The following is a 27,621-nucleotide window of genomic DNA, read 5'->3' on the forward strand; positions in this document are numbered from 1 at the left end:
ACCCAATTGCAAGAGGAAAACGTCAGGTCCCACCTCAGCAGGCTCTTATCTACAGCGAGCACTTCTGCTCTGGCCCGTGAAGAAACTGCAAGCCACCAGCAAGGCTCCCTGCAGTCCCACCACCGAGGCAATCAAGGTCATGGGTTGTCTATTCACGGAGACCGACAATGATACCCATTTACAGTTCCCATTATCCTCCAAAAAGAAGGAACTGTCTTTCAAATATTTGCACTTGGCTTCCTGGGAGGAAGAGCCTAGTTTATGTGCAACCAAACACAAATTATATTGCTGGTCTTGTCATTCAATTTTGCAATCCTCTCTTTAAAAAGTTAATCTGATAATGTCATTTCCAGACTTAAAAAAAAAAAATCCCAAAATTCAAGATTACAAAACTTTAGTTCTCCCTTAAGACTTTAATTTTTTAACAGATAATATATATATACTATATATATATACATATATATGTATAGCAAGATTCTTATCTGCAGCAAAATAAATAAATGAGCTGGTCACAAATTAAAATTGAATAAACACTTTTCAAGGCAAAACTTAAGGGTTTCTAACGTTTTGAAATCACACTTTCCCCTTCCCTATTCCTATCACAATACACCGTTATGCACTGTACTTGTAAATTTCTCTTTTGATGGGTGGAGGATGTGGATTAGAGTTCTTAATTCTTAAACTCCATTTGGATTTACTGGAATGCATGTAAGAGTAACTTTGACTGTTTTGGCGGGAACAAAATTAAAGTTCTAACCAACCAATGGAAGTTGTGTGATTTTATGAGTTACTGAAGAAAAGCTATAATACGTAAACACAAAGATTAGCCATCTTTTCCCCAGATTGGCAATGTAAACAGAAGTGCACCACACTTGTCTGTTAAGAGTTATTTATTAATTGCTCCACAATAGTACTAAAGTTCATAACAAACCAAAGGTACCAAAATAAGTCTGAACCGGAAGAATGACAAAATAAGAACGACGTTTTCCAACCAAAGATCTCGTTTACCCTTTCAGTTACTTAAATTCTCCAGGACACTATAAATACTGGGATAAATTCTACATTCCTCACCTTCCTGCAAAACTTATTCTTCATTCTACCTGCCCTAGCCTTCAACCACTGGCCATTATTCTTTTGTTCTCTACACACACAGAGAACCAAGTTTCCCCCCTTGGATTATAAGGACCAGCTATTTATCTATCCTTCCCGAGAGACGCCTATTTCAACACAACGTGCTCTACATTTCAACCTGGTTACTCACACTCAGGCATTACTCAGGATAGTGGAAATGTTATTAAGAACTCAGTAGTACTCCTCTTACGTAAAAAGGTGTGGGCTGGCTGTGGGTTTCCTTTCACTTCTGCCAGTACTTATTTGGGAAGGTACTTCTGTGCAACTAAAAAAGCCACAGTAGTTGTCTGTAATGACTGAATATCGTGAACATGGGTTTTTATTGTTTTTGGTGGTGGCTGTTGATGGAAAACACTGAGCAACTGTCACATCCAGCATCTGTATGGAGCCATCAGATGGGCGAAGAAATAAATATTCTATTCAGCTCATTTGCCCAGCTCATCGTAAAACTCTCTGGCCTCATATTACTTAAATATATTCCATAAACACTAAGTAATTGAATTGCAGATAAAATTCAAAAGTAATCCTAACATTTTATGACTCTGGGGTTAGGCATTAGCTTTCTGACTTTTTTATATGAGAAAATTACAGTATTTAGGCAGTCTTCTACAGAAGGGATTCTTAGTGTGTAGTCACAACAGGTAAGACCTGTGTTTCAGAGTCCAGGGGGGAGGTCTTGTGGGCTTGCAGGCTGGCTTGGTAGACTTCCTGTGTAGACATATTTCTACCAGGGTCAGGGGCTAGGAGGATACCAACTTTATCAGGCGTGCAAGTCAGTGGCCCCCAACACGTTACATGATACTTCCCTGTATGAGGGAGCCAAAGACTCATCAGGAAGCTACAAAGAAACTTAGTCACACTCAAGAGTCAATACTTTTTTTAAAAAAAGCAAAACAGTATCTGTATTAAAAAGAGTGGAAATAATTTTAAAAAGTATATGCCCTCTTTATGTCAACAACCTCTTTAAAATATCAATAGATTCTGAGAGGACCTTTTTTTTGGTCTTAAGATTCTTTTTAAGATAACAGAATTCCAAGATGCTGTCTTCATGCTAACATTTTAAAAAATAAATTATTAAGGATAAAAAATATTAACAAGTAGACGATAATAATTTCCCTCAAAAACCTATAGAGAACTCTATCATTTAAAACAGGGTACACACAGATGGGCAAATCACCAACAGACCTCTTTTCTTAAATACCAGGAGAGGCGCCATAACAGCAATGTTTGTGGAACAATACTGACAGAACCTCAATCCAGCTTGATGCTCGGCTCCCACCACAGCACTAACAAAGGAGTCTTGCATCACTCTGAAAAAATGAAATCTCGCTTACTCCAGCGCGGAGACCACTGCACTGAGAAAATGACAGTCTTCACATTTTGCTCTAAAAATGGAACTTACGAGGGATGTTCTTCTGTTTTAACGAGAACCTATCAATTTGGAAACTAAAGATTGCATATGTTCCCACAAGGCCATATTGCTCAAGCTATCACCCAGTTCAGGCTCCAACGCTACTCATGGCGAACAGCTAGAAAAAAGCCAAACACCAGGAACAAACAACAACTTCCGCCTCTCATCTGATTCATGTAATACAGAAGACTAAATCTGAGGTAGCTATATTTGTTTCAGTCTATGCAATTTTGAAGACAACATAAACAAACATAATTTTAAATAGATATTTTTCATGTTTCTCTGTTCTCATCAATGAATCATCTCACAAACTAATGGCCAATAATTGCTACATTATGGTGGTTACCCTGAACGTACAGTAACACAACAGAAATCCAGAGACTCATCTGTTTCCTACTTCACACCCTAACACCTTACAAGTAAAAACCTTTCGTTGTAAAATAATCTTTTTCAGATACATACAATACACAAAAAGAAAGGCAGACAGGTGGGTTAAAAAAATAATCTGTTAAAGGGTGATCTAGAACAGAGAAATAAGTCATCAGTGTGGGGCAATCACGGCAGATCAGTAAAAGGTTCAAGAAAACGGCCAAATCTAGCGACTAACCCTTAGCAAAGAGACTTCCATTTCCTAACAGAGATAGTTGTCTACACAGAAATCCATGCTTAACATTTAACGCAATCATTCCTCATCTTACAAGACTATCATACACGCCGAGAAGCAAAGCCTCAACGACAACCTCTATCCTTTTTAATATTTCTAATCTTTCAACATTTGTAGCCACTAAATTCCAAAGCAGTTTTTCTCATGATCTTAGTCATCTGCATTCTTTTCTCCCTCACCTTTAACATACTTACTAGCTTTCAAACATTTTCTGCATCTCTAATATTTACATGGTTCAGCTCTTAAATACCCATAGTCTCAATTTTTAAAAATACTGATAACTATGACTTAACAATCCTTTTTTCATACTAAAAAATGCTCATGACCATAAAATTTTATCTACATCATACTGTCATTGCATTTCAACCTTTTTTGAGGCAAAAAGGTATGCACCTGGACCTCAAAGCCTCAATAAATAATCTCTCTGGAGTAACAGGACAGCTAACCCATTTCGATAAAACATGTTCCCATTTACATGTTAAATTTCTATTCTCCCGTATTATTGGGTGCCTCAAACACAAAACATTCAACCCACTTTCAAATAAAACAAGCCTGGAAACATAAAATACTTAGATTTAAAATATACAATACAAATGCAAGCTCCTGAATTGCAGGTTATTCCAGTGATGTGAACATCTTATGTAGTCCATAGAAAACTCCAAAAATCATGACTGGATGATATTAAGTGATATCTCCTTTCTTCGATTTTGTGATTAACAGGACTTTTATTGGTAGTAAACTAGAGCAAACAATCAGAATAATACATATGCAGTATTCAGTACACACAATAAAAGTTAAAGAAATTCAAAACCTGTATGAAACAAAAAACTGGAGAAAAATCATACAGCTTCAGAGATACAGTGGAAAAGGTCCTCTCCCTCCTGCCATTACAGCTTTATACTCTGTACCCAACAGAACTCGCCACACTTACCGAAATAAGAAATACAGACTTTTTAGTACTGAGTGTATTTAAGAGGATTAAACACATTTCCTAAGAATCTTGCAAAGACCCTTTAGCAGTTAAAGCTAAAGGGAGGAACGTGGGGAAAGGAAATTAACTAGTATTTTGTAACCATTTTTAATAATTTCTTATTTTCCAAACACTGCTTTTATAACAAAAGTGTTTTACACTTGCACAATATTAATTACTTTATTATACATGGAAGCCTGTGGTAGGCTGATTACACAATAAGACTGCAAACAACCAGTGGTACTTTTCTGACGTCAGAAGAGTACATAAGACTGAAACATCACCAAAAGTACATAAAAAACTCATCAGCATAAACATCAAAGTACATTAAAAAATATATAATCAAGAAAAAATACAATTGCTAAAAAGTGGTTTAGAGCAGAGCCACCGCCTATCAGTAGCTTCAAATGGCAATTAGCGTTCATAGCAGGTTCTGATGACTTTACAAGACCCCTGTACAATACTGACTGACGCACCCTTTAAAACACACTGCAAAGGCTGCAATCTCACTGAGAGGTTCTGATGTCATCAAGGAACACAAACACACCCTCGCCCCTCACGTGAGCTACACCACCAGCTGGAATCACAACCTCGTTAGTACCTGTAGCTCCAAGTACATGGGGTTTTATTATACATGGAAATCAGTATGGGGCTTGAAAAAAAAAAAAAAGATGGGGGTTAGGGATGTTTATTCTGGTTTAGTTATTTGGACGCCATAAGGCATACAAAAGGCATAATCGATTATCTATTGGAATGTAAGTCGTTTTCAAATCCAAACTGTCAAGACAGGGGAGAGACGGGAGGAGGAAGGTTCAGAACTCTAACCAGGGAGGTTAAGAACAACAACAAAAACACAGACGTGTGGGTGATACGGAACAGCACAGAGAAGAGAACGTTTTAGGCCACGTATAATAAATAATGCATACCCCAAATTTCAATGTATTATGTGATTCCAACATGGCTTCTTCTACTGGAACCAACCAACCACCTGGGCTTCAACACTGTACTGAATGTCAGTAGAATCACTTAATGGAATTACAGCCTTGTTAACAGGATCAACAGAGGGTGCTTTTTTTCTTCTTTTATTAAAGCTATCATTCCAGGCTTTGATCAAAGATCCAAGAGTATTTGTTCTACCAGGCTGGAATGAATGTGGTTTGGAAGTTCAGAGAACATTTAAAAGCTGCAACAAAATATAGGTAGCCAACAATCTCAGAATTTTGGATCAGCCCAGATGGAGATAGCAATTTGAAATGTTTTTCAAATCCCTTAACTTAAATGATGAAATGTATAACACTTCAGCCCAGATAGGGCGATTTGAAATGTTTTCGATCCCTTACTTAAAAGATGAAATGTGTATCATACTATCTGTAAATTGGATATTCCATTACAGTGATAACGTACAGAATTCCCATGCGTTATTACTTTCCTGAGAGTAAAGCAATTAGAATAACCTTAATCCTAGCAACAAAGATTTTTTTTTTAGTTTTTGTAGAGGTTTTTTGTTTGTTTGTTTGTTTTTGCATTTAAAACTTTTGGGCTATTCCCTGACAATCTATACATGTAAATTTGATTGCTAAACATTGTCACTTTGAATGTCAAACTATTTTTAATCTATTGATTTTGATTAAAAATCATAATACAAACAGAGCTAAAATCACACTAACAAAATAAACTAAATATGAAAAGTTGCATTGAAAGGGCATTACATTATTCTTAATAGGATCGTGTAGAAACATTCCAATGGCAGTGTTCTCAAAATAAAACAAAATTACATTAGAAGACCCCCAGCCTGGTCACTCTGGGACCTTACCTGTAACTCTGGCTGGTGGGCGTCTTTACTCTTGTACTACATGGCTCACTTACATCAGACATCATGTTTGTATACCCTGAGAAATCTGACACTGAAGTCCTTACTCTATGGTCCACTTCTCCATTAGAGTTAGTGATAAAGGTCATTGGCACCCTGCTGCCCGACTTAAACTGAGAACCAAACGCTTGTGCAAAGTTCTCGATCTGGTATGTTGTTCTAGGCTCTATGTCTTTCTGCGGATCGATCTGGCTAGCTAACTCCTGAGATGGAATCTGAAAGCTCGTGGAGGACTCTAAGTTTTTCTGCTGCTCCTTCTGGCTAGTCAGTTTCTGAGATGAGGCCTGGAAGGCGGACGAAGTCTCTAAATTCTTCTGAGAATCTATCAGGTCATCGAGCTCCTGGGAAGGGGTCAGCTGCTGATGGGTGGCATCCAGAGCAGACAAGTAAAGACCTGGCTGGGACCCAAACAACATCCCAAAGGGAGGCTTTGGCAATGAGGATGGCAGCACTGAGGTAACAGATTGGCCAAAGCCACACTCCAAGGGAGACGTAGTGTATATCTGTTTTTCTGGAAATAAAGTGTGGTTGTGGAGAGGTGACGACAGACTGACAAACTGGAAACCGTGTCCAAGAGTAAAACCTGCATTGGTGGATTTTTCAAAAGCCTGCTGGAGGTATTTGGAGTACTCTTGCAACATGCTGGCTTTGTCATTCGAAGGTGTTTGGGTGCCTGGGCTCAAATTCTCTTCTTGAACCAACTCTGAATGTTCTCCTGAGGTGTGTAAATCCACTCGTGGTTCCGTTATGTTGAAAGGATCCTCTTTCTGGCTCTCCGACTTGTTGGAATACTGATCCAGAATACTCTGTAAAACCTCATCAGGAATCCCGGACTTGTCATGACAGGACTTGATTTCAGCATTGAGAGCTGAGGAATCTATAAGTGACAATGGCGCCTCACTGTCCAAAACACTGACCCCCGCGGACTGAATGACCGACTGCTGGGAGACCATGTGTCCCACGTTTATAGAAAAGGCACTGTTGCTGCTGGCAGTCGGTAGGTATCTTCTTTTCTTGGAAAACTGCATGGCATCGTCGTAATTACTACCTATCTGACCTTGTTTGCCACTTGTACTTTGGAGAAGACTAATGGTCTCCACACTATTATTAGATACTATGCCAAGGGAGCCACCTGGCTTCCCAGACAAGGACTTCTGCCCGACGATGTCTGGGAGTGGCGACACAAAGTTAAGGTAGTTCTTATCCGTGTTCTTTCTGCTGCCTTTCTTGAAGATCAGCTTTGGCACCCTCTTCTGTAGTTCGTCTAGACCGGTGCCAACGATGCCGCCACTGGCAGACACAGTGGGCATCTCTACCGTGTAACTCGGCATGCTGAGGTTATTTGAAACCTGCGCCTCGTTCGTTTTACCAGTCTTGTGTTCCTTATTTTCAACAGCTATGCTCTTTGACTTCGTTTTCCTCCTCGAAGAACTTGTGTTTCCCTGAGACAACACAGCCAGGTTACCCATACTGTTATGGTTGGATGACCCAGGTTCTGCACTAGCGGCTCCTTTAGCTATGGCTTCACCACATGTGCGCCTGTGCTTCAACAGTCTATCAGTCCTTGAAAAATACTGTTGGCAAGTGTCACATTTGTATGGCTTTTCTCCACTGTGCGTCCTCTTGTGTCTCTCCATATGGTACTTCTGAATGAACTTCATGCTGCACTGATCACACCCGAAGGGCTTCTCTCGACTGTGGATTTTCTCGTGTCTCTGCAGCAGGTATTTCTGAATGAAACCCATGCTGCACTGGCTGCACTGGAAGGGCCTCTCCCCGGTGTGGATGAGCACGTGTCTCCGCAGGTGGTAGGAGCTCCGGAAAGCAGCACTACAGTGGTCGCAGATGTGAGGTTTCTGACTTGGGGAGAGGACGGCACCTTCTCCATCGCCCACCAAAGACGGCTTGGAAGATGCACTTGGCTTCCTCTTGGCTTTGATTCCCTGAGATTCTGGCTTTGGCCTCTTCGCCTTTTTGACGCTGGCGTCCTGCTTTGGCTCCTCGTTGCCATGGTGGTCATCAGTCCGGCTGCCGCCGCCGCCGCTGCCGCTGAGTAACACATCGCGGGGGTGCTGGGCTGGCTGCGGCTGCTGCTGGACGTGCTGGTGCAGAATGCTGAGGTCCTGGATGACGCCGTGGCCGCCCCCTTCCCCGCCTCCCAGGCCCGGGGATCGCTCCTCGGCCCCGGCGAACAGCCCCCCGTAGTGGTGGTGGTGGTGGTGGTGGTGGTGGTGGTGGGCGGGCTGCGGCTGCTCCTCGGGGTCCGCCGGCTTCTCCTGTTTGATGCTAACCAACGACTGCAGGAATCCCCAGGAGGTCCTCTGCGAGGGGAAGGCCGCGGCGGACGCGGCCGGCTCCTTCTTGAAAGTCATGTCCGGGGCTGGCGGAGGGGGGGGCTCAGCGGCCGGCGCTGCGGAGGTAGAGGAGGCTAACACGCACTGCGGGGGAGGGGCGGCCGAGCCCGCCGGCCGGGTGAAGCTGGTGACCGGGGGGAGCCGGTGGTTGAACATGACCATACCCTGGGGAAAGGTGGGTTCCATCTCTGCTCTCCGGCCGCCGCCGCCGCCGCCGCCGCCGCCGCCGGAGCCGCTACCACCGCTGCTGCCGGTCCCGCCGCCGCCACTCAGGAACCCACTGCCGATTTTCATGCCCCGGAGGAGGCCTGGCTGAGGAGAGGAGCGGGGAGAGGGGAGAGGGAGGACAAGGGGTGGGACCGGGCCCCGGGCCGGGACCACCGCAGCGCTCGGGACCCCGCCGCGCCGCCGCCCAGACCGCAACGCGCCCAGCACTCATTCCCAGCCCAGGCGCCTCCGGCACCGGCGCGCGCGGCCCCGCGACTCGCCCCCGGGCCTCGCCCTCTCCCTCCCGGGCCCCGCCGGCCACACTTACGGGTCCCGCCGCCGCCGCAGCCACCGTCGCCTCCAGTTAATAAAAATAACGCCGTCCTCTCCACAATGGAATTAAAAGCCTCCCCGGGACTGCGCAGCCGCGGCGCGGTGTCTGCTGGGAACTCCACGACCCGGCCAGAGGGGAGCTCTGCCGAGTCAGGGCGCCTGCGCCGCAGTTTCCGCCCGGCCTGCCTGTCAATCACTGGGGCGGTTGGGCGGAGATGGGGCGGGGGGCGGGGCCTTGGAGCCCTACTACGCGGGGCTTCCGAGGCGCGCCTGAGGCGAGCGTGGCCGGGGGCCTCGGTGGAGGTGGGACCCGCGGGGCGGGAAGCTGGGGGCCTGGGGGACGCGGCGTCAGGCAGGGGTCGGGGGCGGGGCGAAGGAGGAGGGCGGACGGGAAACTGAGGCCCTGGTGGTGGGGGGCTTCCTTTCCTATAGGGTTTGCCAATGCAGGTACTGGATCAAATGCAAACCCAGAACTGGGTCGTTCGGGACGGGTTTGAGTCTACCGAAACAAGGGTCCAAATTCCTAGCACCCACCCCCACCCCCCAACAACACACAGCCCGCGTTGATCACCTTTTAGTTTGCAAACACTAATAAGGCGTCGTCTCTGTTTGTAGGAGGAACCCACTTGGAAACCGCAATGGAGGGACCGTTGCAAAAAAAAAAAAATTTTTTTGAGTGACTGCCAACCTACCTGAAGGCTACCGGAAAAGGCAGGCGCGTGGGAGCCAGGTGCAGCAGCCCTGTCAAAGCACGCCCACACACCTACTCACCTGGCGAAGGCCGCCTGCCCCCCGGGCCGCGGGCGCCCGGCCACCAGGCCCCTGCAGCTCCCCTGTGCGCCCCAGAAACCCGGGCCGCGGCACAAGGTCCACTCCCCAGGGAAGGTGGTCCAGCGGCCTCTCGAAGCCCAAGTTGCGTCCCCAGAAGCACACGGGCGGCAGTCGGTGCTAGGGGTCCACGGGCACCCCTCACGAGGCGCATTGATAAATCTCGATTTTCCTAATAGGACTGGGACAGCAGTTCATGCAGGGGGTGTTTTCTTGATGAAATCACATGTCCATTTCTCACTAAAGTCATTCTCCTCATTAAATAACTCCCCTGAGAAGTTTCACAATCAAAACCATAAATATTGTTTACTAACACTTACGGGCCTCTCTGAGCCTGCCTGGAAAAAGATAATATTTCATGAGCATGTTGAGATAAGACGTAATTGTACTTTGCTAAGCCCACGCAACTCTGCGCGAACATTCTTCCACGTAACCTGAAACTTTAATAGTGCCACGCATAGCGAGACGTTGAGGACCGGGAATTCAGGAAACTTGGGGCAGTGGTAAAATATTAGTCGGTGCCTGTGAGAAATGAGGCTGTCCCTTCCTTCAGGGCGTCAGTGTTTAATGGTAAGCCGGGATGCATATAAGCCAGTCCAAGCATGAAGGGCAAGAGGACACGCCTATGAAAAGCCAACTTTGTTCCTCGGTTATCAAGATAAGAAACCTGTCATTTCTCTCATTCACTCTGTCAGCCTTGAGATACTCCAAGCAGACTTACCTCTGTGTTGTACACCCCATATATCAGGAAGATGAAGAGACCCTGTAAAATAAAATGGAAGGGGAAAGCTGTTAACGCTAATCATTTCAGCAGTTGAAATGCCTGAAATAAACTTTCCTGGGAACAGACAAAAGAAGACACACTTCATCAAGGTCAATTTATTTTCCTATTTTTCAACATTAGAAGCTGCACCTTGAGCATTTATATGATAACATAGCAGCACATCACTTACGGCGGCTGTGCTATTCAGTTCTTTAGAAACAGAAAACAAAAATAGCATCCCAAGTACACAGCATTTTAATTGGGAAAACCAGCATGCCAGTCCCTGAAAGATAGCTGGATAATGAAAAAATTAAGTTCAGAAAAATGCCATCAAAGTAATGACAGAAACAGCGCTCAGCGATAGGGTTTCTAAGCAATGTTTTAGACCACAAAGAGATAATGTTTGTTACAGTCTTCAACAGGGTAAACATTGAAGCAAATTAAAGTATAAAACATTAACGTCATAGACTTAAGGTGATAAATATGAATAGTTTTCTAAATAATGCTTTTTAAAAACCAGTTAATTTCCCATAATCAGCTGTTAGGAACAGCATACGTCTTTCTTGTGTCCTATATGGAATAAATGTTCCAAAGATCTGCTACTTATTAGTCTCAAGCTTTAGAAAATGCTTAGCTGCTTATAAAATATAAATGCAACCTCTTAAATCTAAAAATCTTAAATTTGGAAAGGATGGGAATTATTTTAAGCTCATTAGAGATGATAGGGAACAAATTTTCCATGTATTTTCACCATAGAAAGGAAAAGAAAATCTGTACTATTCTTGTTAGGTACTACTAAAGCAGTGTTAAATAGGGGGTCGACACTCAATCTGAAAATTGTTCATTAAGTAAAACAGTTTTCAAATGGAAAAATATCAGGAAGATTTTAATATTTGTTCTACCTATGCATACTTACAGATAATGGAAACAAGGAGACTGAGTAAGACAGAAATGCTTTTTGTTGCTATTTTCTTTTTTAATGGAGTGTTTTGAGAACAATTTAGATTTCCATGCAAATGGAGGAAATAGTGCTAAGAGTTCCATATAGCCCGCTCCCATCTCTTCTGTCACAGACACCTTGTACATTAGCGTGGCGCGTGGTTACCATGGATTTTATCAGAACTATTGCAGGACATGCATTCGTATTAAAAAGAAATCAGAATGAAGAGTTTTGTACATTCAAAAATTTTCACTTTGGGGCAAGCATTTAGCCAAGTGGTTAAGATGCCTATGGCCCCCATGGGTTACCTGAGTTGGATTCCTGGCTGTAGCTCTCACCTCGCACCCAGCTTCTTGCTGATGCAGACCCTGGGGTCAGCACTGGTGATGGCTCAAGTAGTTGGATTCTTGCCTGCCTTGTAGGACAGCTGGGTTGAGTTCCTGTCTCACAGCTTCAGCCCTGGCCATTGAGGGCATTTGGAGAATGAAGCAGTGGATGGGGCACTCTCTCTCCCTCTCAAATAAACAAATATTAAAATTCCATTCTGGTCATAAACTCTTAAAAATTCAAGAAGGTTCAAAGGATTTTTTCTTGTGTGTACATGATTTCTGCCAAGCTCAATACCTACTCTCAAGTCCATCTTTCAAGTAACCTCGGTCAAGATCTACATATACAGACTGAATTTAAGCTCTTTACATGGTACTCATGTTATGGCCCACTTGATTGCCCCATTCGAGATAATTCTAGAGAGTTCAAAAAAATATTTTCCCTGATTCATGGAAAAACTCTGTGATGAGTAACAGTTCTTAATAGTTGCTCATCCTTTATTTCATATTTTGCTGTATAGAAAAAAATTAACAGGTCACTCAAATTTTAATTATGTTTGTAAGATAGGAGTATTGTGTTTTATAGACAACATGAGTTTCTGAGTAAATAAAATTTCCTGAACCCTGAACAACACGTGTTATTCTATATAAGAAACCCAGGTGTTTATATGAAATCTATATGATACTCTGAAAACCAAGCAGCTCTTCTATAGTAGGTGTCATTGTTCCTACAAATTACAAAGGGAGTTTAAAAAAATCGCATTTTTCCCATGTCTTAGCAAACTGAGGAGAATATAGGGATGTCTCTAATTTTTGTTTGAGAGGCAGAGAGAGAGAGAGAGAATAAGAGCTCTCGTTCGCTTTTTAGCTCTCCAAAAGCCTGCAGCAGCTGGGGCTGGGCTCCAGCCAGAGCCACAGGCTGAGAGCCTAATCTAGATCTCCCACACGGTGACAAGAACCCAATTATCTTTGCCATCACCACTGCCACCGGGGATTTGCATCAGCAGGAGGCTGAAGTCGGGAGCCAGAGCCAGGAATTGAACCTGGGCACCCTGGTTTGGAATGCACGCGTCTGAACTATGAGGGGGGATACCTGCTCCCCAGTACTTTCAGTTACTGATGTCCATCCTATCTGTTGTACATTTTAAATTATCATCCACTCAAGCCTTGCAAGCAATGAAACATGATCAACAATTTCCCTCTTGAAAATAAGACGAAAAGGGATTTTAGATACAGGCAGTTTGAATCTCAAAAAATATCTTCTTTATTCTTTTTTCTTAACAGATGCACACAACCAGCGCCCCTAAAGACCACGAAGAAGCTGGAAAGCTGACGCTACGCCAAGGACACTCTCCTCTACCTGACGCTGCCGGTACCAGCTGAAAGTAAAGCACTTACAGTAATCAATCTAATTGTATGCCCCAGATCTCATGATCTGTTTTCCCCAATGATTTGACCATCTATGGACAGTTGTGATAACAGACCTAACCCTACAGAGGTTTATAAACATTGTGTTTTATCTAAGGAAAGAAGCCAAACAGAAACAGCTAAGCATCACAATCTTAAGCCATAACTATGAGCCACTTTTAAATTCCTGCAGAGAGAATACCTTTAAGAACAGCTGGAACGAACCAACTGCCAATCTCCAACTGGCACTGAGATTTCCGGAACCCTGATACCAACGTTCTGTCCTGCAGGAGAGCGATTCCTTACGTACGCCACGTTTCTCAAGGGAACAATCCCTCGTGTCTGTGGGCTAGTTTTTACTGTTCCACCATATATACGTGAGATATTCATCTATAGAGGTACCAGTTTCTCAGTGTTTCAGTTACACAGAAAAACCAGTAATGGGGCAGGAATCCTCCAAAGGGTAGCTGGATTCCTCTAGGGCTGTGTGTCCTTAATGGGCGGGGCCAGGACGAGGGAAAGAACACCAGGGTATTGCATCTGGTACTGTCCAGGAGTTCAGCAGAGAAACTTAAAGGAAAGGAGGAAAAATCACGCTACTGCTTCACTCTCATTGACCTAGGAAACATTAAAAGTGCAGGCAGTTTTGCAAATATTGTTGCCACTATAGAAGCCCACTGAACGATATCTGCAGATAGATTGCATAGCTCACGTCTGCTCTGTTGTTTCTTTTTATTGATTGTTCAGTATTTTATAGTGCACTTCATGATTCTTACAAAATCAATCTTCCTGTAAGTGGTAATACGTTCTTTCTTGACAACATGAAGAAGGAAGGTGCCACCACACAGTGTACCAACTACTCGAGAATCAGAACAGCAACAGTGCTGAGACCTGTTTAACTCAGCGCTCTTTCATTTACATAATTCCAATTGTTCCTCACTACAATACTGCAGAGTAGGCAGCATGAGTATTATGAACTTTATTTTTTTATTTATTTTTTGACAGGCAGAATGGACAGTGAGAGAGAGAGAGACAGAGAGAAAGGTCTTCCTTTGCCGTTGGTTCACCCTCCAATGGCCGCCGCGGCCAGCACACTGTGGCCGGCGCACCCCGCTGATCCGATGGCAGGAGCCAGGTGCTTATCCTGGTCTCCCATGGGGTGCAGGGCCCAAGCACTTGGGCCATCCTCCACTGCACTCCCTGGCCACAGCACAGAGCTGGCCTGGAAGAGGGGCAACCAGGACAGAATCCGGCGCCCCAACTGGGACTAGAACCCGGTGTGCCGGCGCCGCAAGGCGGAGGATTAGCCTAGTGAGCCGTGGCGCCGGCCTGAACTTTATTTTTTTTTTAAGATTTTTTTTTTATTATTTATTTGAAAGTCAGAGTTACACAGAGAGAGGAAGAGAGAGAGAGCAAAATCTTCCATCCACTGGTTCACACCCCAAACAGCTGCAACAGCCAGGGCTGGACCAGGCTGAAGCCAGGAGTCAGAAGCTTCTTCAGGCCCTCCCAGGTGGGTTCAGGGGTCCAAGCACTTGGGCCATCTGCTGCTGCTTCCCCAGGCCATCAGCCGGCAGCTGGATCAGAAGTAGAACCGCCAAGACTGGAACCAGCGCCCATATGGGATGCCAGCGTTGCAGGCGGCGCCTTTACCCACCATGCCACAGCACCAGCCCTGTAAGCTTTACTGTAAATGTGGGGATTTGAGGCTTGCTCCAAGTGCCACAATGCTGGCAGGTTGGCAAGTGCCCAGACTTAGTGTTTAATTTCTAATATAGTGCTCTTTCTTTTTCTTTTTTTTTTTTTAAGATTTATTTATTTGAAAGAGTTACAGAGAGAAACAGGGAAAGACAGAAATATCTTCCATCTGCTGGTCCACTCCCCAAATGTCCACAAAGGCCAGGGCTGGGTCAGGCTGATGCCAGGAGCCAGGAGCTTCTTCTGGGTCTCCACGTGAGTGTAGGGGCCCAAGAATTGGATCATCTTCCACTACTTTCCCAGGTGCATTAGCAGCGAGCTGGCTTGGAAGTAGAGCAGCCAGGACTCGAACCAGTGCCCATGTGGGATGCTGGCACTGCAGCCAGTGGCCTAACCCGCTGTGCCACCGTACGGGCTCCAACATAGTGCTCTTCCACACACACTGCTTTGAACAGACATCTTCATAAATCTTAGGTCACCAGCTTCTACTAATACAATTGGTAGTACCTTCCAAAGCCCCTGTTCATTTTAGTTTGGTGTTTTCAATTTATTTTATTTGGAAGACAGAATGAAGAGAGAAAGAGAAAGTTAACTTCCACCTGCTGGTTCATTCCCCATATGCCACCAACAGCCAGGGCTGAGACAAGCAGAAACCAGGATCCAGGAACTCCATCCAGGGCTCCCACGTTGGGGGCTGGAACCCAAGTACTTGTGGTCATCAACTGTGGCAGGCCCAGTGAGGGGGTGGGAAAGGAAGTGCAGAGTAGCAGGGACTCCAGTCAGGCACTCTGATGTGGGCTGTGGGTGCCCCAAGCAGCAGCTTAACCCACCGCACCACAGTGCCTGCCCCAGAAAGCTCAGGTTTATTACAAGCGTTTTGTGGTTGGATTAGCTCATCGGGTTAGGAACTCAGTAACCGGTACTAGGGCCTCAAATAAACCTGTCTTCTCCATCAGTGTATGGTGGTCTGCCTAGCACAACTGGAAATCTGGTTTGTAACAACGGTTCTCAGTCGCGATGGGCCAGGTTCTGTCTTTGCAGTTTGCTTACAAATTCTTATCCAATGATGTATACACATTGGTTGCTAGGAAACGTATCTTTTCCCATCAAAAGGCTGCTAGGTAACAGCATGGTCAAATATCCGTATTATCATCATCATTTAACTAAGCTGCTTTGACTGTGTGGCACTATGCTGTGTGTTTTTATTTGCTTATAAATCATGCTCTCGCCTGCTTTCTTTTTAAAAAAAAAAAGATTTATTTTTTTAAGGATTTACTTATTTATTTGAAAGGCAAGAGATTCAGACAAAGAAGGAGAGAGGGAGAGATCTTCCACCTCCTGGTTCACTCCCTGAATGGCTGCAAAGGCTGAGGCTGGGCCAGGCCGAAGCCAGGAGCCAGGAGCTTCTTGGCGCCCAAAGATTTGGGCCATCTTCTGCTGCTTTCCCAGATGAATTAGCAGGGAGCTGGATTGGAAGTGAAGCTGCCGGGACTTGAACTGGCACCCATGTGGGATGTTGGCACTGCAGATGGTGGCTTAATCCACTGCACTCTAGTGCCGCCCCTATTTATTTATTTAATTGAAAGTCAGAGTTACAGAAAGATGAGGAGAGACAAAGAGAGATCTTCCATCCACTGGTTCACTCCCCAAGTGCACACAACTGCTGGGGCTGGGCCAGGCTGAAGCCAGAAACCAGGAGCTTCTTCCAGGTCTCCCAAGTGGATACAGGGACCCATGGACTTGGGCTATCAGCAGGGAGCTGGATGGGAAGTGAAGCAGCCAGGACTTGAACCAGCAGCCATATGGAATGCCAGCACTGCAGATGGTGACTTAACCCGCTGGACCACAGCACCAGCCCCTCTCTCCTAGTTTCTATAAACAATTCCTGTTTGAGAGATTATATCCCATATATAAAGCATTATTGTACAAGAATATACATGAGGATACTTCAAAAAGTTCATGGAAACCGAATTAAAAGACAAGTTTATTGTAGGAGTAAAAATTTTTGAAATCCATGCAGATGAGGGGAGTATCCAAAAAATTCATAGAAATGAACATTCTGAAAAATTATACATATACTTCAAATATTTTTTGCATCAAAATAAATATATCCTTTAATTCCATTTTCCCACAAACTCTTGGAAGCACCCTCAATATTTGAGATTGCTCACTGCAGCACTGGGTGCAGTGGCAAAGACTGGAAACAACCCGAATGACCTTCAACATGAAAGTGGCTGAATAAATTGTGATAGCTTCATCCCATATAATTTTTATTTATTTGAAAGGCAGAGCTACAGAGAGGCAGAGGTGGAGAGAGAGAGAAAAAGAGAGAGAGGTCTTCCATCTGCTGGTTTACTCCCCAATTGGCCACAAAGGCCAGAGCTGCATCAATTTGAAGCCAGGAGCCAGGAGCTTCTTCCAGGTCTCTCACATGGGTGCAGGGGTCCAAGGGCTTGGGCCATCTTCTACTGCTATTACAGGCCATAGCAGAGAGCTGGATTGGAAATGGAGCAGCCGGGACTCAAACCAGCGCCCACATGGGATGCCGGTGCCGAAGGCAGCAGCTTTAACCGCTATGCCACAGTGCCAGCCCTACATCCCATATAATATTAATCAGCAAAAAAAAAAAAAAAAAAAAAAGGAGATAGAGCTACATATATTAACCTGGAGGGATGTGAATGTATTGTTAGATGAAAGAAGCCAGTAGAAAAGACAATGTATATTTTCTGAATTTTGTAAATTATTAGCTAAACCTTCTCTTCCCCCTGCCCCAAATATAACTGAATGAGCAGGAGAAAGATGCGTACGAATGTCCACTCAAGTGCTGGCACTGATTTCCTGAAGGATGAGCGGAAGGGGAAGTCGGTCAGACACAGCCGAACAGAAAAACACGCTGATGCTATCAGCAGAAGAGCTGGAGCATACGTTCTATGTACTGAATCACATCACGACACTCACTCACCCACGAGCAGGTGCCTGGCCCAGCAGTGAAGATGGCCTCGTCGCCTCTCAGGGTGCCTGGGTTCAACACCTGGCTTTGGCTCCTGATTTTGGCTTCCCATCCGCACTGACCCCAGGAGGCAGCAGTGGTGGCTCAAGTGACTGGGTTCCTGCCACCCACGTGGGAGACCTGGATTGGAGTGGGGGCTCCTGGCTTCACCCTCCAGCCCAGCCCAGGCCAGTTACAGGCAGTTAGGGAGGGAACCAGTAGGCTGGGAAGTCTTTCTCCCTCAACCCGTGTCTCTGTCTCTCAAATAAACAAATAAATAAATTTTTAAAACACTAGTGGGAAACAGAATCTGCAAATGGATAAGGATGTAAAGAAAGTCATTTCTCAGTATTTGTAGGGAATTAGTTCCAGCACCCTCTGTGGATACAGAAATACGGGAATGCTCAATTCCTTCTATAAAATGGTGCAGTGTCTGCGCATAACCAACCTACATCTTCCTGTGTGTTTTAAATCATTCCTGGATTACTTATACCTAATACAATGTGAATACTATATAAGCAGCTGTGGTACTGTATTGCTTAGGGAATGATGGCAAGAAAACTGTACACATTCAGCACACATGCAATTTTTTCTAATATTTTACTCCATGATTTTTTGAATTTGTGGTTACAAAGCCCGTGGATAGGGAAGGCTTGCTGTTTAAGACAGAAAACTGAAAGGTTGATTTGATTGGGAATTAGAGTGTAGGTCTGTGGGGTAGGAGATTGGCTAGGAGTTCAGATGCTGCTTGGATGCCTGAGTTCAATTCCAGATCTACTCCTGATTCCAGCTCCCTGCCTGTGCGGATCCTGGGAGGCAGCAGGTGACGGCCCAGACTTGGAACCTTGCCACTCACATGGGAGATCTGGACTGGGTTCTAGGCTTCTGGCTGTGACCAGCCCATTCTCAACTGTTGTAGGCATTAGGGAAGTTGAGCCAGTGGATAGACAATCTCTGCCTAAATAAATACAACTTGCTTGTTTATTTTTAATTGATTCTTATTTTTCAAATACAAAGACTATAATAAACTTGAACAATTTTGAAAATTAATTTATTATATGAATAACTATTATATAAAATTTCTAGTTGAATTGTATCTCTTTTTGGGGACTCCTGATTCATTCAGATTTTATTTCCGACTGCCCCATTATGTACATAACTCATACAGTAGTTCCCTCATCTGTGGTTTCAGTAACTAACTGGTGGTCAGCCATGATCCAAAAATATTACATGGAAAACTCTAGAAATAAGCAATACATATGTTTTAAATTGTATTGTTCTGCTCCATCCCACCTGGGGAGTGAATCATCCCTTTGTCAAAAGTTTATCTTTTTTTTTTTTTTTAAGATTTTTTTTTATTTATTTGAAAGGCAAAGCCAGAGAGAAAGAGAGAGAGAGGAGAGACAGAAGTCCTCCATCTGCCAGCCCACTTCTCAAATGGCCACAATGGCCAGGGCTGGCTGGGCCGAAGCCAAGAGCCAGGAGGCTCCTACTGGTCTCCCACATGGGGGGGGGGCATCCTCTGCTGCCCTCCCAGGTGCACCAATAGGGCGCTGGAGCAGAAATGGAGCAACCAGGAATCAAACCAGTGCCCACATGGGATGCCGGCGCCGCAGGAGGCAGCTTAACCCGCTGTGCTACAGCACTGGCCCCTGTCCAGAGTTTCCACACTGTATATGCTACCTGCCTGTTAGTCACTTCACACCCTTCTGGGTTATCAGATCCCCTGTTCAAATCTTGTAGTATTTGTATTCAAGTAACACTTATTTTACTTAATAACGGCCCCAAAGTGCAAGGGTTGTCATATGGACAATGTCACTGTGCCAGGGAGAAGCTGTGAAGTACTTCCTTTAAGTGAAAAGGCGGCCACAGTGAGATAAAGTACTTAGTTAAGATGAAAAAGGCATTCAATTTGTGTATGTATGTACTGTATAGGAAAAAACCATAGTGTCTGAGTGTGTGTGCGCGCGCGCGCACGTAGCAATAAACTAGAAACATTTTAACTATCCTGTCACATATAAAGTTACACTATATATAAAATATGCAGGTTGAACTACCCTATCCTGAAAATCCAAGAAGCTCTGAAATCTGAAGCTTTTGGACCATCATGACACTTTTCAAAAAGTTTTGGATTTTGGATTTGCAGAGTGGGGTGGTGCTCGACCGGGAAAAACTGCAAATATTCCAAAATCTGAAAAAAATCCAAATGCAAAACATCTCTGGTCCCAGGCATTGTGGATAAGAGATGCTCAACCTGTGTACATGTATTATATGGATACGTATTGTAATGTGTGAACATACCCATATCCATCTCTAATTTAAAAGAAACTTTAGGGGCCGGCATCGTGGGGCAGCAGGTTGAGTCTCTCCATGTGACTTCTGTTCGAGTCCCAGCTGCTCCATTTCTAATCCAGCTCCCTGCCAATGAGCCTGGGAAAGCACTTTGTCCCCCGCACCCATGTGAGAGACCCAGATGGGGTTCCAGGCTCCTGGTTCCAGCCTGGTCCATCCCCAGCTATTGCGGCCATTTGTAGAGTGATGGAAGATCTCCCTCTTTCTCACTCTGCCTTTCAAATGAATAAGTATATAAAATTTTTTAAAATCATAAATAAAATAGATAAAAATAACATCTGAAAGAAGTCAGAAGCCCAGAAAAAAGAATTTTACCAGGAATCTCCCTCAGCTGCAAGTGGGCAATGCGAAAGAGAGGACGTTATGTGTTCTACAGTTCTCGTTGTCCAATACTAATATTTGTTTCCTTTTTCTTTCTTTTTTTTTTTTTTAAGATTTGTTCATTTATTTGAAGGTCAGAGTTACAGAGAGAAGGAGAGACAAAGAGATCTTCCATCTGCTGGTTCACTCCCTAGATGGCTGCACCAGCCAGGCCCGAGTCAGGCAGAAGTCAGGAGCCAGGAGTTTCCTGGGCCATCTTCTGCTGCTTTCCCAAAGCCATTAGCAGGGATCTGGATTAGAAGTGGAGCAACTGGGACAGGAACCGGTGCCTGCATGGAATGCAGGTGTCATAGGTGGCGGCTTTACCCCCTATGCCACAGGCTGGCCCCACCTTTTTCTTTTTAAAAATATTTATTTATTTATTTATTTATATGAAGGGCAGAGTGACACAGAGAGACTTTCCATCTCTTGGCTCACTCCCCAAATTCCCACAAAAGCCAAGACTGAGCCAGGTTCAAGCTAAGAGCAAGGAGCTCCCTCTAGGTCTTCCACGTGGGCCCTTGTCTGCGCATCCCAGGAGCATTCAAGAAAACCGAACCGGAGCTGTGGAGCAGCCGGGACTGGGACTGCACTCCCGTGTGGAACGTGGTTATCACAAGTGGCAGCGGACCTGCCGCACCACAACACGCTCCCCAGTGTCTGTTGTTCACAAGAGAAAGCGTTTCTGGAATTATTTCCTGAGAGCAATGCTGGGGGACATAAAGGAGGTAGTCTTTTCTTTTAATATTCATTTAACTGGGGGCTGGTGCTGTGGCATAGCGGGTAAAGCTGCTGCCTGCTGTGCCAGCATCCCATATGGGTTCTGGTTTGAAACTCGGCTGCTCCACTTCCAATCCAGCTCTCTGCTATGGCCTGTAATAGCAGTAGAACGTGGCCCAAGTCCTTGGACCCCTGCACCCACGTGGGAGATCAGGAAGAAGCTCCTGGCTCCTGGCTTCAAATTGATGCAGCTCTGGCCTTTGTGGCCAATTGGGGAGTAAACCAGCAGATGGAAGACCTCTCTCTCTTTCTCTCTCTCTCTCTCTCTCTCTCTCTCTCTCTCTCCCTCTTCTCTCTCAGCATAACTCTGACTTTCAAATAAAAATATTTATTTATCTGAAATGCAGAGTTACAGAGGGAAAGAAGGAGAGAGATCAATGTTCCATTCACTGGTTCACTCCCCAGGTGGCTGAAACAGCTGAGGCTGGATCAGGCTGAAGCCAGGAGCCTGGAACTCCATTGGGTTTCTCACATGGGTTGCAGGGGCCCAAGTACTTTGGCCATCTTGTGCTACTTTCCAAGGCACATTAGCAGGGAGCCGGATTGGAGGTGGTACAGCTGGGACTCTAACCACCGCCCTGTATGGGATGCTGGTACAGCAGGCAGCGGCGTAACCTGCTATGCCACAACACCAGCCCCAAGGAGGATGGCTGAAATGGGAGTCCTGAGGAAGAACCAAAGAGGAGCCAAGTAGGCAGTCAGGCGCACAGGCTAAATGCTAAAGATCTGGAGTCCAACAAATGTGGCTGAACTTCCAGCCCTCACCAGACACCGGTGCTGTACTTTTGGGCGATTTTCTTCACCTCTCTTATCCTCATTTTCCTCATTCTGTAATAACAGCTTGAAGATACTTCAAAAGGATCATGTAGGCCGGCGCCGTGGCTCACTAGGCTAATCCTCCACCTTGCAGCACCAGCACACCCGGTTCTAGTCCCGGTTGGGGCGCCGGATTCTGTCCCGGTTGCCCCTCTTCCAGGCCAGCTCTCTGCTGTGGCCAGGGAGTGCAGTGGAGGATGGCCCAAGTGCTTGGGCCCTGCACCCCATGGGAGACCAGGAGAAGCACCTGGCTCCTGCCATCCGATCAGCGCAGTGCGCCGGCTGTAGCGCGCCGGCCGTGGCAGCCATTGGAGGGTGAACCAACGGCAAAGGAAGACCTTTCTCTCTGTCTCTCTCTCTCTCTCTCTCTCTCACTATCCACTCTGCCTGTCAAAAAAAAAAAAAAAAGGATCATGTAAACATGGAATTAAAAAACAAACATATTTGGATGCAAAAGAATTTTGAGATGCATGCATAGTTTTTTTAATAATATGCATTTTCCATGAAATTTTTGAAGACTTCCTCATATTTGAATATTATTATATTTTTATAGCGAATCACAGAACAATGTTCTACCAAGCTTACTTCTTCTGTTTACTTTCTGTACCAATTAATACATAAAAACAATTCATAATCATTCTTGGGGTGGACATTTAGTATAGCAGTTAAGATGCTGGTTGGGACACCCACGTTCTGTGTTGGAGTGTGTCTGTTCGATGCCAGGCTCCACTTTCAATTCCAGCTTCCTGCTAACGTGCACCTTGGGAGGCAGCAAGTACTTGGGTCCCTGCCATCCTTATGGGAGACCCAAATTGAGTTTTGGACTCCTGTTTTTGTTTTTTTTTTTTTTTTTTTTTTGACAGGCAGAGTTAGACAGTGAGAGAGAGAGACACTGAGAAAGGTCTTCCTTCTGTTGGTTCACTCCCCCAATGGCCACCACGGCCAGCACTGAGCCGGCCCGAAGCCAGGAGCCAGGTACTTCCTCCTGGTCTCCCATGCGGGTGCAGGGCCCAAGCACTTGGGCCACCCTCCACTGCCTTCCCGGGCCACAGCAGAGAGCTGGACTGGAAGAGGAGCAACCGGGACTAATATGTCGGGTGCCGGTGCCGCAGGCAGAGGATTAGCCAAGTGAGCCACCGCGCTGGCCTGGACTCCTGGCTTTGACCTGGCTCAGCCTTGAGTGTTGTGGGCATTTGGGGTACGAACCAGTGGGTTAGAGATACCGTTCTCTTTTTTCTCTCCATCATATTAATTAAATATTTTAAATTTAAAAATGAGTTATAATCCTCCTTATCTCACTCATTTACATTTATTGCCTACTTGGTAGCAGGCATTGTGTGACCATAAACAGGGCTAAAACGTTGGTCTTGCCATCCAGCAATCTGGTGCAGGAGTTATATTTTTAGAAATAAGTACATATTCGTTGTGATTAATAGACTATAAAAAGCTTACCCGGTAAGTCGTTTCCACAGTAGAACACTCCATCCTTGCAGGGGAGAGGGTGGGCTGTGGAAAGGGAGCTAAGCCCTATAGTGATGCCCTCCCTGTGATACTCTTCTGAACATCTGACTGGGAGGAGTGGGAGGAGTGTGAGGAGTGCGAGGAGTGGGAGGAGTGGGAGGAGTGGGAGAGTGGGAGAGTGGGAGGAGTGGGAGGAGCGGGAGAGCGGGAGGAGCGGGAGGAGTGGGAGAGTGGGAGGAGTGGGAGGAGTGGGAGGAGCGGGAGGAGTGGGAGGAGTGGGAGGAGCGGGAGGAGCGGGAGGAGTGGGAGGAGTGGGAGGAGCGGGAGAGTGGGAGGAGTGGGAGGAGTGCGAGGAGTGGGAGGAGTGGGAGGAGTGGGAGGAGTGGGAGAGTGGGAAGAGTGGGAGGAGCGGGAGGAGCGGGAGGAGCGGGAAAGTGGGAGGAGTGGGAGAGTGGGAGAGTGGGAGGAGTGGGAGAGTGGGAGGAGCGGGAGGAGCGGGAAAGTGGGAGGAGTGGGAGAGTGGGAGAGTGGGAGGAGTGGGAGGAGTGGGAGGAGCGGGAGAGTGGGAGGAGTGGGAGGAGTGTGAGGAGTGCGAGGAGTGGGAGGAGCGGGAGGAGCGGGAGGAGCGGGAGGAGCGGGAGGAGTGGGAGGAGTGGGAGAGTGGGAGAGTGGGAGGAGCGGGAGGAGCGGGAGGAGCGGGAGGAGTGGGAGGAGTGGGAGAGTGGGAGAGTGGGAGGAGTGGGAGAGCGGGAGGAGCGGGAGGAGCGGGAAAGTGGGAGGAGTGGGAGAGTGGGAGAGTGGGAGGAGTGGGAGGAGTGGGAGGAGCGGGAGAGTGGGAGGAGTGGGAGGAGTGTGAGGAGTGCGAGGAGTGGGAGGAGTGGGAGGAGTGGGAGGAGTGGGAGGAGCGGGAGGAGCGGGAGGAGTGTGAGGAGTGCGAGGAGTGTGAGGGGCGGGAGGAGTGGGAGGAGCGGGAGGAGCGGGAGGAGCGGGAAGAGCGGGAGGAGCGGGAGGAGCGGGAGGAGTGGGAGGAGTGGGAGAGCGGAAGGAGTGGGAGGAGCGGGAGGAGCGGGAGGAGCGGGAGGAGCGGGAGGAGCGGGAGGAGTGGGAGGAGTGGGAGAGTGGGAGGAGCGGGAGGAGCGGGAGGAGCGGGAGGAGTGGGAGGAGTGGGAGAGCGGAAGGAGTGGGAGGAGCGGGAGGAGCGGGAGGAGTGGGAGGAGTGGGAGAGCGGAAGGAGTGGGAGGAGCGGGAGGAGCGGGAGGAGCGGGAGGAGCGGAGGAGCGGGAGGAGTGGGAGGAGTGGGAGGAGCGGGAGGAGCGGGAGGAGTGGGAGGAGTGGGAGAGCGGAAGGAGTGGGAGGAGCGGGAGGAGTGGGAGGAGCGGGAGGAGCGGGAGGAGCGGGAGGAGCGGGAGGAGTGGGAGGAGTGGGAGAGTGGGAGGAGCGGGAGGAGCGGGAGGAGTGGGAGGAGCGGGAGGAGCGGGAGGAGTGGGAGGAGCGGGAGGAGCGGGAGGAGTGGGAGGAGTGGGAGAGCGGAAGGAGTGGGAGGAGCGGGAGGAGCGGGAGGAGCGGAGGAGCGGGAGGAGTGGGAGGAGTGGGAGGAGCGGGAGGAGCGGGAGGAGTGGGAGAGTGGGAGGAGCGGGAGGAGTGGGAGGAGCGGGAGGAGCGGGAGGAGCGGGAGGAGTGGGAGGAGCGGGAGGAGTGATCCCGGAGACAGGGGCGAGGAACCCTGCAGAGGAAGGCTCTGAACCGGCCAGCGTTGCGAGAGCAGGCGGGCACAGCTACCTGCCGGGGGCTCCGCATTGCTCAAGCGCGTGGTTTTCAAGTGAGCAGGGGAAGGTGACGAAACCCGGATCAGGAAGGAGCCCAGCCTCTCTTTAGGAAAAGCGGGTCCTGAGGTCCGCGCTGCGGGTTCTTGCTGAGCCCCGGCTGACTGCAGTGGCAGCGCGAGAGCGGACTGACGTGGTGCGGTCCGGGGGAGCAGTCAGGAAGCGGCGCACTGAGGAAGTGGTTGTGAGGACGGAGGCGGGTGGAAGGTCGTCCGGGGCACGTGGAAGCGGACCGCAGGGAGAAGGGGAGCGCCGGGTTACCGCGGGCGCTTCCTGGCTCCCGTGCTAGCCAGCTGAGTGGACAGGGAAAGTGCATGTTTATGAAGGAGACAGCGATGTTTATTTCCTGTATTTCCGCGTCAATGTGATCCCCTGAGCAAGCAGCCGTACGAAAGGCATCTGGGAGACAGCAATGATTTGGGAATCCACAGCGCCCGGGCGGAAAACGAGACCGTCACCGCGCAGGCGTCCGAAGTCCGTGAGGGCGCCGGCTGCACAGTCCTGGAAAATGCTGGCGCTTCAGAGCCGAGCAGAGAGAAGAGAACGGGAGAGAATGGAGCCAAAGAGGGGGAACATTCTTCTTACTTTACAGAGACAGAGATCTTCCATCGCTGGCTAATTCCCCAGATACGTGCAACAGCTGGAGCTGACCCAGGGTCAAGAACCCAACCCGAGTCTCCCAGGTGGGTGGCAGGGCCCAGCTGCTTCAGCCATCACCTTCTGCCTCCCAGGGTGCACACTGGCAGGAAGCTAGAATCAGAACTGGAGCCAAGACTCAAACTCAGGCGTTCTGATGGCTATGGGATGCAGGCATCCCACGCACTATCTCAACCACCGCGCCAGACACTTTCCCCAAAGAGGATGTGTTCACGGAAGGAGAAGTGCTTAGCCCAGAAATCAAACGCCTAGATTCCAGTCCTAGCTCTGCCACTTCCTAGCTGTGTGGCCATGGGAAAACCACTAAACTTTCTCTGCTTCGTTATCCACAAAAAGTGCACAATAATCGTACCTGTCCCACAAGACAATTATGGGGATTGAACGAGTTAATACCCGTACAGTGCTTAGAGCAGCACCTGCTGGGGGCACCTGCTGCCTAGTGTTTGAGCGATGGTCACAGGAAGTGCAGGTGAGAAAGCGCCTGAAGGTTGGTGCATGTGTGAGTGCCTGTGGTGCACCTGGCATTGAGGCTGTGGCCGTGAGCAGAGCGCTGCCCTTGCCCTGGCTGGAACTCCTGTTCTAGTGAACAGCAGTCGCTGAATGCTTGCAGCGTGTGTACTTCTCTAATGCTCTGACAAGCATTAACTCGCTTGCACCTTGCAGTTAGGATGCAGATACCATCGTTAGCCCCATTGGACAGATAAGAAAATGACCAGCACGCTGGGGCAGGCAAAGTCCCCAAGCCAGGAGGCAGCAGAAGCAGGATTTCAACTGAGCTGGACCGGTTCTTGAGAATGCCTCCCCAGGTGGCTATCTGTGACCTGAGCAACGGTGGCTTTGGAAACAGAGAGGCCATCTCCAGACTGCAGTTAAGCTGAGCACTGAACAGGAGCTGGGTAATCAGGATAGCACTGGAAGCATCCCCAAACTCACAAAGTCCAACCATGTCGCTCTGTGGTAACCCCAGTTCCCTTGAGCAATGTGGTACGAGATGTTAAAGGATGAAGTGGTGAGCATGTTCTCTGGTCCAGTCTTTCTCAGATGTCTGCTCCTGCTATTTTTTTCCATTGAGCCGGTGGCAGTCAATTCAAGATAAAGATCTCCAGCAAGGGGCCAGCACCACGGCATCGTAGGTTAAGCCTCTGCCTGTGGCACCGGCATCCCATATGGGTGTTGGTTCGAGTCCCTGCTGCTCCACTTCCAATCCAGATCCCTGCTAATGGCCTGGGAAAGCAGAGGATGGCCCAAATGCTTGGGCACCTGCACCCACGTGGGAGACCTGGAAGAAGCTCCTGGCTCCTACTTCAGATGGGCCCAGCTCCAGCCATTGCAGCCATTTAGGGAGTGAACCAGCAAGGATGGAAGATCTCTCTCTCTCTCTCTGTAACTCTGCCTCTCAAATAAATTAGTTAATTTAAAAAAAAAAAGACTCTAGCAAATGCCTGAAGGGTATATATTTGGTTTTATTGAAGCAAGGTAAG

At 47.4% G+C, this 27,621-nt stretch overlaps 1 protein-coding gene across 3 annotated transcripts; it reads right to left on the reverse strand.

Annotated features, from left to right (window-relative positions):
* Nucleotides 1-872: 872 nt before the first annotated feature.
* Nucleotides 873-25,866, reverse strand: ZNF281 (zinc finger protein 281). Of its 3 annotated transcripts, XM_051821083.3 has the most exons (6): nt 25,440-25,866; nt 23,652-23,768; nt 10,490-10,531; nt 9,633-9,681; nt 8,936-9,136; nt 873-8,712 (listed from the first exon to the last, which is right to left on the reverse strand). In XM_051821083.3, exon 6 carries the CDS (start codon nt 8,692-8,694, stop codon nt 5,986-5,988), a length of 2,709 nt encoding a protein of 902 aa, XP_051677043.3. In that variant the 5' UTR covers nt 8,695-8,712; nt 8,936-9,136; nt 9,633-9,681; nt 10,490-10,531; nt 23,652-23,768; nt 25,440-25,866; the 3' UTR covers nt 873-5,985. The 3 variants fall into 3 exon arrangements, with proteins under 3 accessions (XP_051677043.3, XP_089168193.1, XP_051677045.3); XM_089312067.1 differs by lacking the exons at nt 9,633-9,681; nt 10,490-10,531; nt 23,652-23,768; nt 25,440-25,866 and having other exon boundaries at nt 873-8,456; nt 8,565-8,712; nt 8,936-9,073; XM_051821085.3 differs by lacking the exons at nt 9,633-9,681; nt 10,490-10,531; nt 23,652-23,768; nt 25,440-25,866 and having other exon boundaries at nt 873-8,708; nt 8,936-9,059.
* Nucleotides 25,867-27,621: the final 1,755 nt, after the last annotated feature.

The sequence above is a fragment of the Oryctolagus cuniculus genome, chromosome 13 (assembly GCF_051225735.1).
Source record: "Oryctolagus cuniculus isolate XC-2025 breed Fujian yellow rabbit chromosome 13, ASM5122573v1, whole genome shotgun sequence".
In the NCBI taxonomy this organism is placed as follows: domain Eukaryota; kingdom Metazoa; phylum Chordata; class Mammalia; order Lagomorpha; family Leporidae; genus Oryctolagus; species Oryctolagus cuniculus.